Here is an 18043-nt window from a genome sequence, read left to right on the forward strand (position 1 = left end):
TATTTTGTATATTTACAGAAGGTGGGTTTCCTAGGCAATTCATGATTTCTTTTACTTCATCTTGGAAATACTTAGACAGTCTCTGAGCTCTTATTTTGAAAGCTGCTGACCAGTTATCACATGGATAGACATTCATACCGAGGTTTCCTAAACTAACTCCATCATCTTAGACTGCAACTGCTGGTGAAATTCTACCATGAAGTTTTTTTATAGCTAAATCCAACCAGGACCTAAAACTGTTTCCGAGTTGTTTTGTGCTCTGTGCAGAAACAGGGACCAGGAGTCCCGCTGTAAACTGCTGAACAATTTGTTTTTCCTTTGACGAAGTCGGGACTCGTGGCGGTTCCGACCCGAACACACATAACTTTAATTTAAAAAAATAAAATAAAAATCCGTGCATCTGGATTTTGGCGATTACAGGCAGATACTGACCTCTGCTGGACCAGTTCTGCTCAGTCAACTGCTCGAAATAATACAATCTTTTGTTTTTTCACAATAACATTTTCCTGTACCAACAATAGCCTTTTGTATGTCTTTGATTCACTTTTTGTTGTGATAGTTGAATTTCAACAGTGTGGGATAAATAAAGTTACATTAACAGGTGTAGAGGTGAAAAATTAAAATGTCACCAAATATATTAAATCTGACCTTTATTCATTTGTTAGGTTTACTGCATAAAACAAACTAAAGACTCTTGTGAAACTGTATGAAGATAATGACACTTTAAAGGCTTTTGGCTTGGAATAAACCTGCCTGGCCTTTCTCTGTGCATAGAGCAGATGACCATGTTATTACCTGTATTAAAAAATGCTGGAAACTGCACATTGAAAGCAGTCAGCTTTCAGAGAACTCACAGAGCTCAGATGTTATTCTCATAAACAGTAACTTGGGCATATAATAGACCCAAGTGAACATAAAGTATTGTAACCTTGTATACAGTAACAATATATGTATCATTTTAAACAATTACAATGTTTTGAGGTAAAAAAAAAAAAAAAAAAAAAAGCCATAACAAGTCTTTGTCCTTAATAAGTCACAAAATCTCAATGAGGTTTTTCATTTTTAAGACCAGATGTGCGTCGCTTCTTTAGTTGAGGCCAGCTCATTTTCATGTAAAAGTCTTTTTTTTCCTGTGGTCCATCCTCTCTTCCTCAGTAGTAATAGCTTCCAAAAACTGCTACCACACAGAACAAGCTGTCCTGTGGAAGGACAAGCAGAGTGCTTTTTAGAAAGCGGACTCGAGTGATGAAATTGTGACTGAGCAGAGCACTTACATTCATGAAAACATCCTCTGCATAGCTGTCTGTGTCAGCATCCCAAAAACACCTGGAAGACATCCTGGGGAGAAAAAAACACACAAACAGAGACCAAGCAAAGAAAATCTTAAAGTTTGAACTACTTAAAAAAAAAAAACTACGTTGAAAAAATGTAAAATAATGGTTGTGTCTTCTTGAGACGGTCCCTACCGTTTGCTTTTACTGATACTTCAAATTTTTAGTAACTTTGAATCACTACAGTTTTACCTTAATCAGGTGTTTGCTGATACTGATGATGTAAATATGAAGAGCAGATCTTTGATAACAACCTAAATGATCCGGTCTCCGTTCTCTGGTACAACATATGACATGTCTAAAAAATACACTGAGCCCTGAGCCCTAACCGTAATCCCTGTGTCAAAGTCAGTTTCTGAAAGTCAAGAGCAAGACTAATGTTTCCAGTACCAAATGAAGACTTACTTGACTCCCTGCCCTCGTTGTTCTCCAATGACCACCTGCACAACAAGCTTATATTTGTCAAATCCTGAATCTGTTCACAAAGAGAATAGGATAGTATTTTATATGTACATCCAAAAGAAAAAAAATACTGTGTAATATGAATATTAGTCAATATTTTTTACTAATCAAATTTGTTTTAAATGGGAAATAATTCATTAACATTGTGGGGCCAGGAATTTATGGTGTTATACATTTATTGCTCCAACAGGCTGTTGTGAAGATCCACAATCCTTTTAGTCTTGTCACTGCTGCATTTCCACTGCTGAAACTTTCAGAAATGTTTGCATTCAAACCATTGTGGTACTGGAGCCCTGAATAAGTCAACACGCATCAAAAAGCTAACACCGATAGAAAAAGATAGATCCCCAACACCACTGGCTAACAATACAGCCCCCAACCATGACAGAGCCTCCACCGTGTCTTATAGATGTGTACACACTCACTGTTGTGTCTCTGTTCTGACTGTCCTCTGTCTATACATACTGATGGCTTGAACCAAAAATTTCAAATTTGGATTCATTACTCATTAAGACATGTTGATTTTCAGTCCAGATCTTGTGTCTTGTGTAATTTGGCGTAATTTCAGCCTTTTCTCTCTTTTTCCTTTCTTAAAGAATGGCTTCCTGACAATCACCATTCAGTGAGACCATTTCTGATGAACCTTCAGTGAAGAGCAGATGGATCAGCAGAAGGGGCAGTTCCATCTCTCAGGTCCTGTGTCAGGTCTCTGCAGGATTTTTTTTCCAACTTCTTAAGGAAAAAACCTTATTTACCTAAGGATGTCTTAATGACTTTCAGATACAGTTCATCTGCTGTACATAGTTTTTTAAGCCTGGCACGTCTTCTTTTATCTTCCACTTTGTCAGTTTCCCCAATATAATGCTAGCACACTGGACACTATCCTAAGATATTCTTGATTTTGACAAAATAACTTGTTGGGAATCACCATGTTGGCTCAAAAAATATTTTATGACTGTCAAATTATATGTTCATTTTTCTTATATTCAACTAAAGTAATGGGAACAATCATGTGTTTTTGTGACAGGCTGCTTGTAACAAAGTGCCTAAAGACACAATTTAAAACGAGTTCTTTGGCAAGTTTTCTGTTATAAGTAGACACAAACACTGGTTCATCCCCTGAATGGTTTATAGATCAGTGCTAAGTAGTTAACTAGTAGTTAAGTTAAAAATTACGAAAATGATGCAAATGGTCAGGTAAAAAGGACTGGACTGAAAATGAGAGAATAAGTTGGCCATGGCATTCAGAAAGCCTGGAGAACTATTGCTCAGGACCAGTTTTTAAAAATGTAAAAAAGTTTGGCGCCTAAGAAGAAAAATATGAAGAAATGCGGGATGACTCAAGATTTCTGCACAGTACTGAACCTGGAAATCATGACACATATTGGCCTGAGATGTAGTGGTAGCTGCATGAAAAAAGTTACATGCAGCAGATTAAAATGCCTCATCTTTATAGGTCTGAGTACCACAGTGGAAATGCAGAAAACAGCCGTTTGAAGGAACCTTTCAGTTACTTGGAAAAAAGTGCCTATGACACCTGGGTACCTCTACGTGAAACACAAGTTTACTGTTATTTAAACAGATACACAGATGGTTGCCACATCCTATAATTAAAGTGGTCATTATAAGCTGCGGCTAAAATTTTTAGAAATAATTGAATGTTCTGTCCTTTTGACAGCACATGAGAGCGACAATGCTTCACTCACTCTTTACTTTGTCCTTCACAGAGTCTGCCAGTGAACGGGTCAGCTCTGGGACTTCCTCTGGATTGTACTGCACCCCAGACAGTCGCTCCCTCACAATTTCACGAATACACTCCTTCACAACAGCTGGCCTGAACCTGCAAGATTTACAGGAAAACAACAAGACAGCAAATGAACCTTCCAACGAGCACAATGAGCCTCTGATACACAAATATCTTAATAATGGCAACATGCATGCTAATAAACGTCATGTGAACAATACATTCTATATTCAATAGGCTATAAGTTTTTTTTCATTTGCATTTTAAACTTATTTACCTATGGCACTGTATATTGTAACTACATGCCTAAAGTAATCACATTTGAATGCCCTGGTACATCTGCATTGTACAGGAAAAATAGGTAAAGTTCCTGCAGATAAATCTGCATGAACGCTGTAACAGACTAAACTTCGGTTAAAAATTCAAGTTTGCACACGTAACCACATTATTTTGATTGACGATTGGTAGTATTTATACTACTAAATTAAGTTTGACGGTAGATGTCATTTATTCAAGGCTGGAACAACTGCGCAGCTAAAAGTAGACCGCGAATCAGCTAGCTAAAATGCTAAATTCTAGTTTTCTTTACTTGTGTGGGAAAAAAGCCGTTTAACCACATGAATCAACTCACTTCTGCTGATGGTTGGGTCGTATGTGGTAAGTATCGGACTCCCCCATGGTATATGAGTACTCAAACTACAGTATCGAGCAAATAAATGTGAAGAGCGTCTTTAAGAAGCTAGCCAAATGCTACCCGTAACCATGGCGACGTTTTCCCTTGTTTCCTGTTTCAAAATAAGAGTACCGCTTAGCTAACCGGTTCGTTTTTCTTCCGTGTGTACATTAAAGTTGATCAAAAAAGCACGAAAATCACAGATAATGGCGCTACTGGACACTCTTCACAGTTTTTAACACTCGATTGCAGTTTCGATTTAACTCCGCTCTTCTCGGTGACTAGCTGAAAGATCAACAGCAGTAGAAGCTGTAGTAGGCCTCAAACCGGTTGTCAGTGACACTGCCCCCTGGTGATCGTAAACAGCTACAACATGTGGACAGCTGTCTGCAAGCCTTCCTTCATCATCTTGTAAACCTAAACACATAAACCTTCTACTACTTATGAAATCGTTTCTGTTTCCACCTAATGCATTTATACTCTGTCCCCATTAGTGATGTTTTACTGCCTTTACTCATACATGATTCACACTGTCTTAAAATGATGTTTTTTAATATATGTAATAATTTCAACTGCTGGGCTACTCATGGTATCTGCGTGACTTCTGAATGCAGCTGGTTCTAAGGCCTTTTAGCTGCAGCCTGATCAAATCATGCTTCCCATTGCTCAAAGCCCCTGAAGAAACAGACCCAAAACTGATAAGATGTGAGTAAATTTGTCTTTAAAGAACAACTTCCAGCTCTGGCAATATACAGATGCAGACACATTTTCAACAGCGATTTCAAAAGTTTTAATTCATTTTTAATTTATGCTTGCTAAATAGTGTCATTATATGTGCAAAATCTGCATCTTTTTGCAATTTTTATTCTTACTTTAAACCACAGAGGTTGTTAGCAAAGAGGCACAAAGATGCACTTGTTTCATTTCAGTTGCTCGTTATATAGAACACTTCAGACCAACAGGGGACAAAGAAAAATATAAATCTTAATAATAATAATAATATACAGTTGTATATGATCTTTCATGTCATTTAGCTTACTTCATTAAACAGAAGACAAATAAATAAATAAACTGCTATCCACCTCAACAACAATGCATTCAACAGAAGAAACAATATCATAAATTCCCAAATTCTTATTGCAACATCACCACTATGTTTTTTTTTATTTTATTTACAAATCATTTTGACATAGTGACATTATGCTACATTTACTGATAGTAGACAATTTTGACTTATGTGCATTTTGTTTGTAAACAGTAAGTTTTCACATGTCTAATCACAAATGGACTTCATGTTTTGCTTGTGCAGAATTTGTGAATTGTATACCCTTCAGCTTTGAAGTAATGACTGAGCACTAACATTACCATTATTTGAGGCAAACAGCATAATTAAAGCCCCCGAATCAGATATTGATAATATAAGTAAATAGATTTAAAACTACAGATTGTTTGTACACACTCCTTTTATGCACCCCTCACAGTGTTCAGGCTCATGGGGACTTTTGACTTCATAGAGTCTGAAAGGTCGGTAGCTTTCCTCAAGGTTTTCATGGTAGCACTTTTGTTTTATTTTCTCCACCAGTTTTTCCATGAGGGTGTTTATGTTCTCAGATTCCACGCTGGGATTCTCCATTGGAGCATTTGGGCACTTCTTGCAGTTCTGACGTAAGGGCCTCACTTTGACAGTGCCCTGCCCATTTCTCAGGCACATGTGGAAGAGCACTTTCACCTTGTTGGAAGGCCACTTTCTTCGACACATGGAACATTTGAAACTTGAAATTAAAAAAGAGAAAGAGAATGTCTGTTTCAGTAGAAGTCAAAATTACTTTTAAAAAATTCAGAATTTTTCATTTAACCACACAAACTTGCACTAAACTCATGATTTGTGTAAAAGCTGATAGCTGCCCTATGTGTTGCACTCAGAATCACATCTGTAAGTAGTAGAGATGTTGGGTGGAACCAAATGCATTTACAAGGGCAGTGGGAGGAGATATAACTGAGCTTCTCATGCTTAACTGTGTCCCTTCTGATGGATGAATGTGTGATTCATATGATGTTTATGTTTAAATTTGTTTTAAAAAATTACTATCGAGTTATGAAAGTTGAATATATTTCAAAGGGAAGAAGCTTGTGCTTTTTATGTTTACTCAGCTTTTTTGTTTTATTTAGAGAATACTCAGTGGAAACTTGTGGATGGATAGGTGAATATGACCATAGTATATTCATTACAGTGTTACAGTGATGTGCCACCACAGTAATACAATACATGTCATAAAAGAAAGAGGAAAATCTAATAAATATATCTTTAGATGTAACTGAGCAGACCAAATTATTAGCTTTTTGGCTAATTAATAGTGTAATAATGACATTTGAAAAGTGAAGAACAAGAACATAAAAGGAAAACAAACCATCCGATGTTACTTATTCCAGTTTACACAATACCAGACAGAGCTAGAATCGCTAGAATAGCTCTTAAAGGCAAGTATTGGTAGACTAAAATCTGTATTTTTAGGTAAAGTTGTATTTATACCACTTCCAATTATTTTCCATCATTCAAACTCTGGAATTGTACCAAACAAGGAATGAACAAATATTCCTTAATAACTAAAATGTATTGATGTTGTACTTTTATCACGCACATTGCGTAATGTAAGGCATATTAATGTAACACAAATATACAATAGTGTAAATATTAACACTCATGCAAAACTCAATGCAAACCTGCTGCAGTAATTAACAGTTGTTCAGCATACTGACCTTGCACTTGTGTTCCTGATGTACTCCTTCCAGTCCAAGTTTGGCTTATTAGGCTCAATATTTTCATCATATTGTAATTCCCAGGAGTCTCCTTGCTTAAGATCTTCTGCTTTAATCTGAAAGATTTGTGTCCATTCTGGTGACATCTTTTCAATTAAATCGGCTGAAGAAGAAAGAAACCCCTAACAGCTGATCTGTACTGTAAACAAGGAACTCCTGAGAATGACTCCTCAAGCTGCGAACTTTAAATAAGGCTGTACCAGCTGAGAGGAAACCGAAAGCTACCAGTGCAAAGCAGGCTTCCTTAAGTTTCAGTTATGGTTTATACAATGAACATCAGAATATTAGATGGCGAATCATTAGATTGTAAGTGAAATGAAACTGAAATGTTTTGTAGCAACACTGGAACCTGCTGGTTTATGCTGGTTTATGGTTTAGCCTTTGTGCACACATTTGTTGTCAGTCACTACTTTGAGTGAAATATTCTCACTCTGGCAAAAATAAATAAATAAATAAAGTGGTGAACATGTAAAATTAACATCTTTTTTGCTCTTATGTTACCAGAAAAAGCAAATAAATAAATGAATGTTATATATTCTTATTCTACATTATTATAATTAATGACTCCATATTGTAGAGTTTCACACATTTGCTTAACAAGCAAAAGATTACCTGCTTGAACATGCGCACAGACATATGCAGAGCTACCTGCTACCAGGGAGAAGCTACAAAAAGAAAAACAAAATCAGTAGAGTGCAGGTATAGTGCTGAGTTGAGTTATAAGCACGATGATAAGAATCACGTGTTCACTAATGTTTTTTATCAGCTCTTTTTCCCACTAATGTTCACTAATGTCTTTTTTTTATACACAGTGAAAACATTTTGCACATTTTCGTCACACCGACTAAGTGCAAAAAGTATAGCAATACAGAAAAGCCTTCTGAGTCTACCTGGGCAAAGAGGAGCATGGAGAGCAACCAGAAGGTGTCAGTGTTGCTTAACAAGAAACGCTTTCAGTATCGATTGTACAAAACTGTAACTGAAACTTAAGATAGCGTGTTTTACAGTTGTAAGTTTTGTCTTCCCCACAAACTCTTCTGGCAGAGCCACAGTCAAAGTTCGCAGCTTGAGGAGGATGACTCATTCTCACCAGCTGTTTGTTTACTGCACACATCAGCTGTTAGAGTTATCCTTCTTCTTCAGCTACCAGCGACCACTTTAATAACCTAAAAGATGCTGCCACCTGAATGGATACGTATCTTTCGTATTAAAGCACAGAGTCTTAAACGAGGAGACTCTTGGTATTTAGAGTATGATGAAAACATTGAGCCTGACAACCTAGACATGGGCTGGAAGCAGTACATCAGGAACACAGGTGCAAGGTCAGTGTGGTTTGTATATTCAGTATGGTATATTTCATAGGTTAATATATAAAAAATATAGTTGCATTATGCCAATTACTGTGCATGAAGATTGCAACATTAAAGATGAGGGAATAAATGTAGTTGCTAAGGAGGCTTAGTTCATTAAAAGTAAAAAGAATATTCCAGAGTTTCAATGATGGGAGCATATTTTTTAGACTAGCAACACTAGAACTGAAGATGTAAGATGGAGCTGACATCATTTGTTTCCTTTCACTTCCTTGCGTGGGTGCCATCTCGTTAAAAAACAATTCGATGCAAGTTTAAACTCGTATTAAAAATAATCATATAATCACTCTAGACTCTTCTAGTAAAGTAACACATGCTCTTTTTCATTTCCAAGGTTTAAATGTTCCATGTGCAGAAGAGAATGGCCTTCCAACAAGGTGAAGGTGCTCTTCCACATGCGCCTGAAAAACGGGCAGGGCACTGTCAAGGTGAGGCCCTTACGCCAGAACTGCAAGATGTGCTCGGAAGCTCCAATGGAGAATCCCAGCGTGGAATCTGACAATGTGCACATCCTCATGGAGAATCTGGTGGAGAAAATAAAACAAAAGTGCTACCATAAAAACCCTGGTGGACGGAAGCGGTATTTCAGAAGCTTTGACGTTGACAGCCCGCATGAGCCCACACATTGTGAGGGGTGCATCAAAGGCGTGTGCACAAAATGAGCTGCTTTTAAAGTCAGCCTGTTTCTGTTCGATCATAACTTTGCCTTCTTTCATTCTGTTTTATTGTATTTCTTCTTTCTGTAATAAGCAGATGCACATTGTTGTATTTATCCTTTATTTGTGCTTGGTAGCAGACAGCTTTAGCTAATATATTGCTTTCTTTGTTAAAAACGTTAATTAGCACAAAAGCTCTCATACATTTACTGTTACAAATGAATTAAATAAGTCAAGATTTAAATATGACATGAAGGTCTACAGGAGTCACTTTTCACATTTAAATTCGTATTTTCTGATTTTGTAAATAAATAATACATATTTTTGAAAAAAAAACTAGGCATGACGTTATTGTTCAAGAGAGGTGGGCAACATCTTCTTTTTTAATTTGATTTAGAGCCACACACACAGCTTACACATGAAGCATGGTACATACCATGAATTTTGGTAAATATAATACATTGTTTTACAATGAGCCTGGGTAATTTTTTCAAAGAGAAAAAAACACCATTCTTCAAGAAAAAATATGCAAAGATATTATTGGATTGGTATTTTAAGAACAAACATGTGCATGTTCATAAATATTAATAAGTACACTTTCTCTTATGTTACTTTTTTAATTGTAAAAAAAAAAAGGAAGGGGGTGAACACGTGCTGTTGTCTCGATATTGTTTTCTTACAAAAATTTAAAAAAATGAAAATCTTCTGGAAATGTATTTTATTTCTCCATTTTTTTCAAACTCGTCAGTGCAAGAGGAGACTTTAGTGCGTCATGTTTACTGATCCTGCAACTGTAGTTAAACTGCCTTTATGAAGTGTTTGTAGTGCAGACAAAGATAATACAAAGAATAAATAAAAATCTGCCTTTAAATTATAACTTACTGTTTTTCATGATTTAGAAAAAGATATTCAAACATCAGTGCAAGCCCCCTAAATCTTATAACTGGTTATGTCATCCTTTGGCAGCATGAACTGCAATCAAGCATCTGTGGTAACTGCAGATGCGTTTTTAACGTCACTGTGGAGGAATTCTGGCCCACTGTTCTTTGCACAATTGTTGAAAAAAGGAAAAAGTTATCTGATAGGAGGTTTTGCATGAAAGCAAAGTCAACCTGTTTGTCACACAGCAACACCTCTTCATTTGCCTGTGATCAGCAGGTGTGGCACTGACATTGCTGTGGTCAGTCCTCAACATTTTTCGAGTCACACACTGAGGTACAGTACATTAACTGTGGTTTATCTGCATGTTGTCTGAAAACACCTACAGGCAAAGCACTTGCCCTGCCTTTAGTTTTGCCTGCTCCACAACTTTTCCATGGGTTTGTCCACATCACGTTTTGTTTAGTGACATTATGTATATCTTGGCCATGAAGGCTGACTTAGACTTGCGAGAGTTAGTTTCCCAGATAAGTAGAGACACACTTTAGGACTGTAGGCGCTGACTAATAGGGCTGACAGCAAATGAATGTGTCCATTTTTGAGAAGATTATTATTCACTAGTATATCAAAGAACAGTTTCCAAAGCAGCTGGAATACAACAATTTCACTTTCAAAATGGTAAGGTATACCTGCATTGTGTTTATGTTATGTTATTCCTTAGGATCAATAAAGCACCACCAATTCAATACATCCTCTGTTACTTTATTTAAACATTTCATCATTTAACCATCAGACCTTTTGATTGTACTTGCTTTTATTCAAGGGTCTCCTGTCATCAATCAAGTCTACCCTGATTATTTCCCTCAGTATCTTCATGCCAGGTAAGAATTTTCTGAACCATACTATGAGTATTTGAGTTTCATTTTCAACAACAAGTCAGCATCAGTTTCAAAAAGAAAAAGTCTAGAAGAAAGTTTTTGGTGTCTACTGAACAATGTTTGTGTAACATAGTAAAAGAACTTCAGGATTAGTGAAATTATCTTGTACTGAGTTATAAATTGGAAATTCAAATCAATATAGAATTCATTAAATTCCAAATGATTTCTACAAAGTACAAAATAAACACAGATTTTTTTTTCTTGTTAAAATCTCATTGCAAGCCAAACATTGCAACATAATTACACTCAATATTATTTCATTGTCTCATCAGCTTTTTGCAGTAATTACACCATTAGCTGCTCTCAGCCAACCCAACCTGCCCTGCTGGAGGCTCTGTCTCCGGTCTTTGACTTGAATGACATACGGCCTGTGAGGAACATGTCAACATGCACCAATGTCACTATTTTCTTCACTCTGTATGGGATTCTAGGGGTGGTATGTTCACCGATCAGAACATCACATCACATAAAATGTAACAAGTGTGTATACAGACTGCACTCTAAAACTCTTTAAGTAAAGGCAAAATACTTAGAGAAATGGATAAACCATATCCACATTGCTCAAATGATTCTCTTTCCATAGCAACACCAATGTTTTTTAATCCCTTGGCATATACTGGGTTGTCTTTCAGGATGAAAAGGCACAACTCTTGACCGCTTACATTTGGCTACAGTGTGTGAGTACTGCAATGATCCGGCTACGTTTGTTCTTCTGTGATACAGGAATAATCATATTTTTTAAAACATCATGATTACGTGTAGCATGCGTGATCTATCCATTGTCATGAGTTTTGTTCTTTTAGTTGTGGATAAATGAATTTGTCAGCTGGGACCCAGTTCAGTGTGGTACAGACATGATGGCTCTTCCATCAAGCCAATTTTGGATTCCCGATATTGTAATCAATGAATTGTAAGTGATATATTACCAAGCCTGTGCCTCTCAAAGCATACACATATTATAATCTATGGAACCAAAACAAGTCTTTTCCTTATATTTTCCTAATAATAAATACATTTTGTATTTGTCTTTGTTAATGTTTGGCCATCTTACAGCAATATTTATTACATGTAACTGTGCAGTTGCCATGTTTTTTATAGGTCCATAATTGTCTAACTACTAGACACTGTAATTCTTACCAAATGTTCAAATAGGTGCCATGTTTGTTATTCACGCCATCATTTTTCTAATTGTTCTTACAGTATGGAGGAAAACAAGGCACCGCCTGTTCCCTATCTGTACCTGTACAGTAATGGTCAAGTGAATCTCGCTATACCTGTCAGAGTTGTTAGTTCCTGTAACCTCAATATCTACACCTTCCCCTTCGACATACAAAACTGCATTTATACCTTCAACTCCTACTTGCACTATGGTCAGAAAATATTTTATACATATACATTACATGTGGACAATTAGTGAGCTCACCTTTAGCTCAGTATTTTCCTCTTTGCTTTTCCACAGCATCGGATATAAAGATTTATCTTGGAAGATCTGCAGAACTAATAACACAGATCTCCCAGAGTGTGATGGCCACCATGGGTGAATGGGAGCTGCTGGAAATCACCGCCAATAAAGTCAATCATGATGGAGAGAATCAGAATCTTTATTATGATGAGCTTGAATTTCAAGTAGGTGGATTGCAGTGCCAATAAACTGCTGTAATTAGGCAGAAAGGAGCACATACTTGGGCTTGTTCACATACCTCATATTAATGTGTCCATAATGCCTGTTTTGTAAATCCAACACAGCTAAAATCACGATTTGCTTACATACACGATACACTTGGTCACGATAAGAAGATTTCACAGCACAAACATACCTGACCAAGTTTTCCCTTATTGTACAGATCAGATTGAAGCGCCGGGCCACTATGTATGTGGTCAACCTCCTCCTCCCCAGCTGCTTTCTCATCACAGTCGACCTCTTCAGCTTCCTGCTGCCACCACAGAGTGTGGACAGGTCCGCCTTCAAGATGACCCTCATCCTCGGCTACACTGTCTTCCTGCTCATCATGAATGACCTGCTGCCGGTCACCGGAAACACCATACCCCTCATAAGTTAGTGACACTCAACAAAATGTCTACGGTGATTTCTTGAAACTGTTTGTAGTTATGTTTTTTAATTATTAACTTATCCTATACTAAAAAAATATATATATATATAATATGAAAGGTACTGGTTAAAGAAAGTTAAGGGAACCCTTACATCCCATATCAGACCTCGATCTTATAGAGTCAAGTTGAAAATCTGTACTCACATACATACTGTAATGCAGTATTAGCATTGTATACTTATATACTTGTTATAGATACACATACATAACATGTGTGAAATAGTCAAATCAATATTATTATGTCCAAATTTGTAAATAATGTTCACTTTTTTTTAAACTATATTTACATGTGCATTTAAAGAACAGCTTTTAAGATAAAAATATATAGATTAGTGACTTAGACTGTGACATTGTAAACTTGTATTGTTTCTGGGTTCCTTTGTCTCTCTGTAGACGTGTTCTTTTCTCTCTGCCTGGCTCTGATGGTGGCCAGTCTGCTGGAAACAATCCTCATCACCAACCTGCTGTGTGGGTCTGCTGACTTCTCTCCTGTCCCTCACTGGATGCGAGTCCTTGTTCTGCAATTTCTGGGTGTTATTGTTTGTATGCCACGAATGAATAAGAAGCCAAGAGTTTCAGGTATGTCAAACATAAGTAGCGAGTTTAGAAATCTAAGGTTACAAGATTAGGTGACTATGAATATTTCTTCTTGACTTTGCTTAGAAATAGACCTTAAGACCAGGACTGCTGTGGCAGCAATTGAAACTTATGTGGGGCTTCAAGAGCCAAAGGGGCAATCAGCGGAGGACCTGGCTGTGTATGAACTCAAGAAACTGGGCAAGGACCTCCAGGCCATTCGCCTGAAGGTTGATCAGGAGCTAAAGGACAGCCAAAGCTCAGAGGAGTGGATGCAGGTGGGTTTCATCATAGACCGCCTGCTGTTTGGCCTCTACATTCTCTTCATCTCGGTCAGCTTTATCACCATCATCATTATCTGGGTGAACTCGTACAATAAGTAGACAACTGCCATGTGTTTTAAAGCTCTCCATTTGTGCTAGTGGGTTGAATGTTAGTGCATTTTGACCAAAATTTTGTCATTTTTGTAGATGGTGTGAAAAACTACCTTCTTAGAGCACATTTATGCAGTATGTATAGTATAGTTATACTGTATTTTGCATTATTGTTTCATACTGGACTTTAAATTAGCTCTGCTGCATTTATAATCATTCATCTTTACCCTTCTGTGTTGTACTGTACAATTTTTAAATGGAGGAAACCACTGTATACAAAATAAAACGTCTGTAAAATTTAATTCAATTTGTGAGTGACATTCATTTCGAAACGCACAATCATATCCCTGTGTAGATTATATAAATGGTATCATATAGTATAATGGTTTCCTTCTAAGTACTTCAGACTACAAGCTGCACTTGAATCATACATTTAACCCTCTTTAGACTGTGGGAGGAAGCCAGAGCACCAAACCTATCGAGTCACACAACATAAAAACTTCCCACAGACAGGTCCCAAAGCAATCACGTTCAAACAGGGAATTTAGCTTTGAGACGTTATGCCAATCATGGCATCATCTTCTGCTTTCCATTTGATATTTAAAACTTCCAGTTTCAGCACTGTAGTTTTTGTTTAACACAAAGGTAGGCTATATGGGATATTCTTTATTATTATTATTATTTATGTTTTATTGCTTTTCTTATTTATACAGCATGTACAACAATACAACTTAATTACAGTGGGGGGGGGGGGGGGGGGGGGGGACAAAATAAAACAAAAAAACAAACAGACCAGAAAATACAATGAGATTATACAAAATCGGGCCTCCCATTTTGTACATATTTCAACCATTTCAACCAGTAATCCTCAAATGAGTCCACCTGCAACTTTAGCCTAAAAGTTATTCTTTCCATTAAAAAAATAGTCTACAGGGTGGGCCATTTATATGGATACACCGTAATAACATGGGAATGGTTGGTGATATTAAAGTCCTGTTTGTGGCACATTAGTATATGTGAGGGGGCAAACTCCTCAAGATGGGTGGTGACCATGGTGGCCATTTAGAAGTCGGCCATCTTGGATACAACTTTTGTTTTTCAATAGAAAGAGGGCCATGTGACACATCAAACTTATTGGTAATGTCACAAGAAAAACAATGGTGTGCTTGGTTTCAACGTAACTTTATTCTTTCATGAGTTATTTACAAGTTTCTCTTTGTTCACAGCCATTGACATGTCAAAGAGGTTAACACGTGAGGAGCGGATCGAAATTGTGTTGATATCTGGTGAACGCAGTTTTTCTTGTGACATTACCAATACGTTTGATGTGTCACATGGCCCTCTTCCTATTGAAAAAACAAAAGTTGTATCCAAGATGGCCGACTTCTAAATGGCCACCATGGTCACCACCCATCTTGAGGAGTTTGCCCCCTCACATATACTAATGTGCCACAAACAGGACTTTAATATCACCAACCATTCCCATTTTATTACGGTGTATCCATATAAATGGCCCACCCTGTATATCACATCAATCCACTCATTTATAGTAGGAGTGTCCTCTTTAAGCCAACGGCGGGTTATGGCCTTTTTGGAAGCTACCAACAGCACATTGAACAAATATTTAACCGGTTTGCATAGATTAAGACTCTCTAAGTTTCCTAGGTACAATACTGCAAAATGAAATTGTATTTTCTTTTGGAAGATTGTTTCCAGGACATTATGTATTTCCTTCAAAAATGGAGCCACACGAGGACATTCCCTAAAAATGTGGAAATGATTTGCTGCTGCATGTCCACACTGCCTCCAGCATGTTGTGTTATGAGAATAATTGGATTTTTGAGCCGGGGTATTAAAATAACGAATTCCATTCTTCCAACTGAATTCCCTCCACGAGGGGGAGATTGTTACCGACCACTGCTGCCAACAGATCCCATCCCATTCCTCTCCTGTTAGGGATATATTACCCTCTGTTTCCCATCTTGCTTTAACATATCTTGTATCATGACCCCTTAGATTGGTCAGTGAACAATATAATTTGGAAATAATTTTTTGATAGGGTGCATTTCTATATGCATTCTTGAATATATAAATAATTTCTTCATTCCCAGTCGATAACTGGGGATGTTTTAGCTTTTTATTCAGGAAGTCCCTCAGTTGCAAATATCTAAAAAAAATCTTGATTTTGCAACCTAAACTTATTCTTAAGATCCTGGAAACTCATCACTTTTCCATCTTTCTACAAGGTAATGTATGTGATGAGACCTTTATTAGCCCATGTTTTAAATGTCAAGTCGGTCTCTGGGTCATATGTAAACCAACTAAGGAATCCGGCCCTCTGGTTTAATTTATACTTTTTAAGTACTCTTTTCCATGTCTTTATTGAGCTTACTATCCAAGGGTTGCCCGGGAATCATAACTCTGAGGGATCTCCTATCAGTGCCCCGACAGGGAAGTTACCTCCCAAGGAAAGTTCCACTTCCTTCCATCTTGAACAGTATCCAGGTTTACACCAGCCCACCAGATTTCTTATTTGTGTTGCCCTATGATAGTCATATAGGCAAGGTGTCAAAGGTTCTCCTTAATTTCTTGTACCACTCCGCAGTAAAACCATCTGTACCCGGAGATTTGTTTGCCTTGAGTTTACCAATTGCCAAGTGAAGTTCTTCCCTTGTAATTTGCTTCACTAACGATTTTTCTTCTATTGTAAGTTTAGGGAGGTGTAGCATGTCAAGCAAACTCTCCATTTGATCGTCATCGTTTGTGGGTGGTTATAAATATAATTTTTCATAGTATCTCTTAAAGCAATCCTTAATTTCCTCTATACCCTGCATTTCCATTTTGTTTGTTTTTTTCTTTCAAATCAAATCACTTTTATTGTCACATCACATGTGCAGGTACATTGGTACAGCACATGTGAGTGAAATTCTTGTGTGCGAGCTTCACAAGCAACAGAGTTGTGCAAAATACAATAATGTAAACAAGCAAAATACAAGAATGGCTACATCTGAAACTAATAAATATATGTACAATATATAATAGTGTATGCATTTCTGGATGTGTATACTAAATATTTTCCTACGTGTGTGTGTGTGTGTGTGTGTGTGTGTGTGTGTGTGTGTGTGTGTGTGTGTGTGTGTGTGTGTGTGTGTATACACATTTTTACAAATTAAATAGTAAAAAAATAAAATAATAATAATAATAATAATAATAATAAAATATATAAAATATACAGAGTTGAATATGTGCAAAACAAGTGGCATTTATATACAATGTGGAGTGCATAATGTTGAAGTTCCAGTAGTGAAGCTGAGGTGTCTATGACGTGTTCAGCAGTCTGATGGCCTGATGGAAAAAGCTGTCTCTCAGTCTGCTGGTACGGGACCGGATGCTGCAGAACCTCCTTCCTGATGGAAGTAGTCTGAACAGTTTATGGCTGGGGTGACTGGAGTCCTTGATGATCCTCCCCGCTTTCCTCAGGCAGCGCTTCCTGTAGATGTCTTGGAGGGAGGGAAGCTCACCTCCAATTATCCGTTCAGAGCACCGCACTACTCGCTGGAGAGCTTTGCAGTTGTAGGCGGTGCTGTTGCCATACCAGGTGGTGATGCATCCAGTGAGGATGCTCTCAATGGCACAGCGATAGAAGGTCCTGAGGATGCGGGGGCTCATGCCGAATCTTTTCAGTCTCCTGAGAAAGAAGAGGCGCTGCTGCGCCTTCTTCACTGTTTTGTTTGTGTGTACTGACCACGTAAGATCCTCAGCCAGGTGTACGCCAAGGAACCGGAAGCTGCTCACTCTCTCCACAGCAGCGCCGCTGATGGTGATGGGGGTGTGTACTTCTCTGCACCTCCGGAAGTCCACTATCAACTCCTTTGTCTTTGCGACGTTGAGGGTGAGATGGTTGTCTTGACACCAGTGGGTCAGGGCGCTGACCTCCTCCCTGTAAGCTGTCTCATCACCGTTGGTGATAAGACCCACCACTGTAGTGTCGTCCGCAAACTTCACAATGATGTTGGAGTTGTTAGTGGCTGTGCAGTCGTAGGTGTAGAGTGAGTACAGGTTTCCAGATCCCTTATCGTGTATATTGTTCTGTCTGCTTGTTGTTTCCTTAA

At 37.6% G+C, this 18043-nt stretch overlaps 4 protein-coding genes across 4 annotated transcripts; 2 read left to right on the top strand and 2 right to left on the bottom strand.

Moving 5' to 3' along the window:
- Positions 1–633: 633 nt before the first annotated feature.
- dynlt2b (dynein light chain Tctex-type 2B) lies at positions 634–4548 on the bottom strand. Its single transcript, XM_026142293.2, has 5 exons — positions 4169–4548; positions 3500–3633; positions 1737–1806; positions 1275–1338; positions 634–1199 (listed from the first exon to the last, which is right to left on the bottom strand). Exons 1-5 carry the CDS (start codon positions 4213–4215, stop codon positions 1152–1154), a joined length of 363 nt encoding a protein of 120 aa, XP_025998078.1. The 5' UTR covers positions 4216–4548; the 3' UTR covers positions 634–1151.
- Positions 4549–5406: 858 nt separating this feature from the next.
- On the bottom strand, positions 5407–7203 carry LOC113006789 (receptor-transporting protein 3-like). Its single transcript, XM_026142967.2, has 2 exons — positions 6968–7203; positions 5407–5982 (listed from the first exon to the last, which is right to left on the bottom strand). The coding sequence occupies exons 1-2, from the start codon at positions 7111–7113 to the stop codon at positions 5649–5651; spliced, it is 480 nt and encodes a 159-aa protein (XP_025998752.1). The 5' UTR covers positions 7114–7203; the 3' UTR covers positions 5407–5648.
- An 845-nt stretch (positions 7204–8048) lies between these two features.
- On the top strand, positions 8049–9417 carry LOC113006878 (receptor-transporting protein 2-like). The gene is made up of 2 exons (XM_026143107.2): positions 8049–8349; positions 8732–9417. Exons 1-2 carry the CDS (start codon positions 8201–8203, stop codon positions 9057–9059), a joined length of 477 nt encoding a protein of 158 aa, XP_025998892.1. The 5' UTR covers positions 8049–8200; the 3' UTR covers positions 9060–9417.
- A 663-nt stretch (positions 9418–10080) lies between these two features.
- LOC113006969 (5-hydroxytryptamine receptor 3C-like) lies at positions 10081–14233 on the top strand. The gene is made up of 10 exons (XM_080289602.1): positions 10081–10610; positions 10756–10813; positions 11143–11306; positions 11503–11547; positions 11674–11780; positions 12071–12240; positions 12330–12496; positions 12715–12925; positions 13375–13560; positions 13645–14233. The coding sequence occupies exons 1-10, from the start codon at positions 10608–10610 to the stop codon at positions 13938–13940; spliced, it is 1407 nt and encodes a 468-aa protein (XP_080145728.1). The 5' UTR covers positions 10081–10607; the 3' UTR covers positions 13941–14233.
- Positions 14234–18043: the final 3810 nt, after the last annotated feature.

Source organism: Astatotilapia calliptera, chromosome 15 (assembly GCF_964374335.1).
Source record: "Astatotilapia calliptera chromosome 15, fAstCal68.1, whole genome shotgun sequence".
NCBI classification, from domain to species: Eukaryota; Metazoa; Chordata; class Actinopteri; order Cichliformes; family Cichlidae; genus Astatotilapia; species Astatotilapia calliptera.

Bases quoted from the DNA above. Each gene is read 5' to 3' on its own strand.
- dynlt2b (XM_026142293.2), bottom strand. From the start codon at position 4,215: ATGGGGGAGTCCGATACTTACCACATACGACCCAACCATCAGCAGAA. The intron at 1,807-3,499 runs GTGAGTGAAGCA...CTTTGTGAACAG, and splicing joins TGTGAAGGACAAAGTAAAGA to ATTCAGGATTTGACAAATAT. The intron at 1,339-1,736 runs GTAAGTCTTCAT...TTTTCTCCCCAG, and splicing joins CAACGAGGGCAGGGAGTCAA to GATGTCTTCCAGGTGTTTTT.
- LOC113006789 (XM_026142967.2), bottom strand. From the start codon at position 7,113: ATGTCACCAGAATGGACACAAATCTTTCAGATTAAAGCAGAAGATCTT. The intron at 5,983-6,967 runs GTCAGTATGCTG...TTTAATTTCAAG, and splicing joins ATCAGGAACACAAGTGCAAG to TTTCAAATGTTCCATGTGTC.
- LOC113006878 (XM_026143107.2), top strand. From the start codon at position 8,201: ATGCTGCCACCTGAATGGATACGTATCTTTCGTATTAAAGCACAGAGT. The intron at 8,350-8,731 runs GTCAGTGTGGTT...TTCATTTCCAAG, and splicing joins ATCAGGAACACAGGTGCAAG to GTTTAAATGTTCCATGTGCA.
- LOC113006969 (XM_080289602.1), top strand. The intron at 11,548-11,673 runs GTGAGTACTGCA...TTGTTCTTTTAG, and splicing joins CTTACATTTGGCTACAGTGT to TTGTGGATAAATGAATTTGT. The intron at 12,497-12,714 runs GTAGGTGGATTG...CTTATTGTACAG, and splicing joins ATGATGAGCTTGAATTTCAA to ATCAGATTGAAGCGCCGGGC.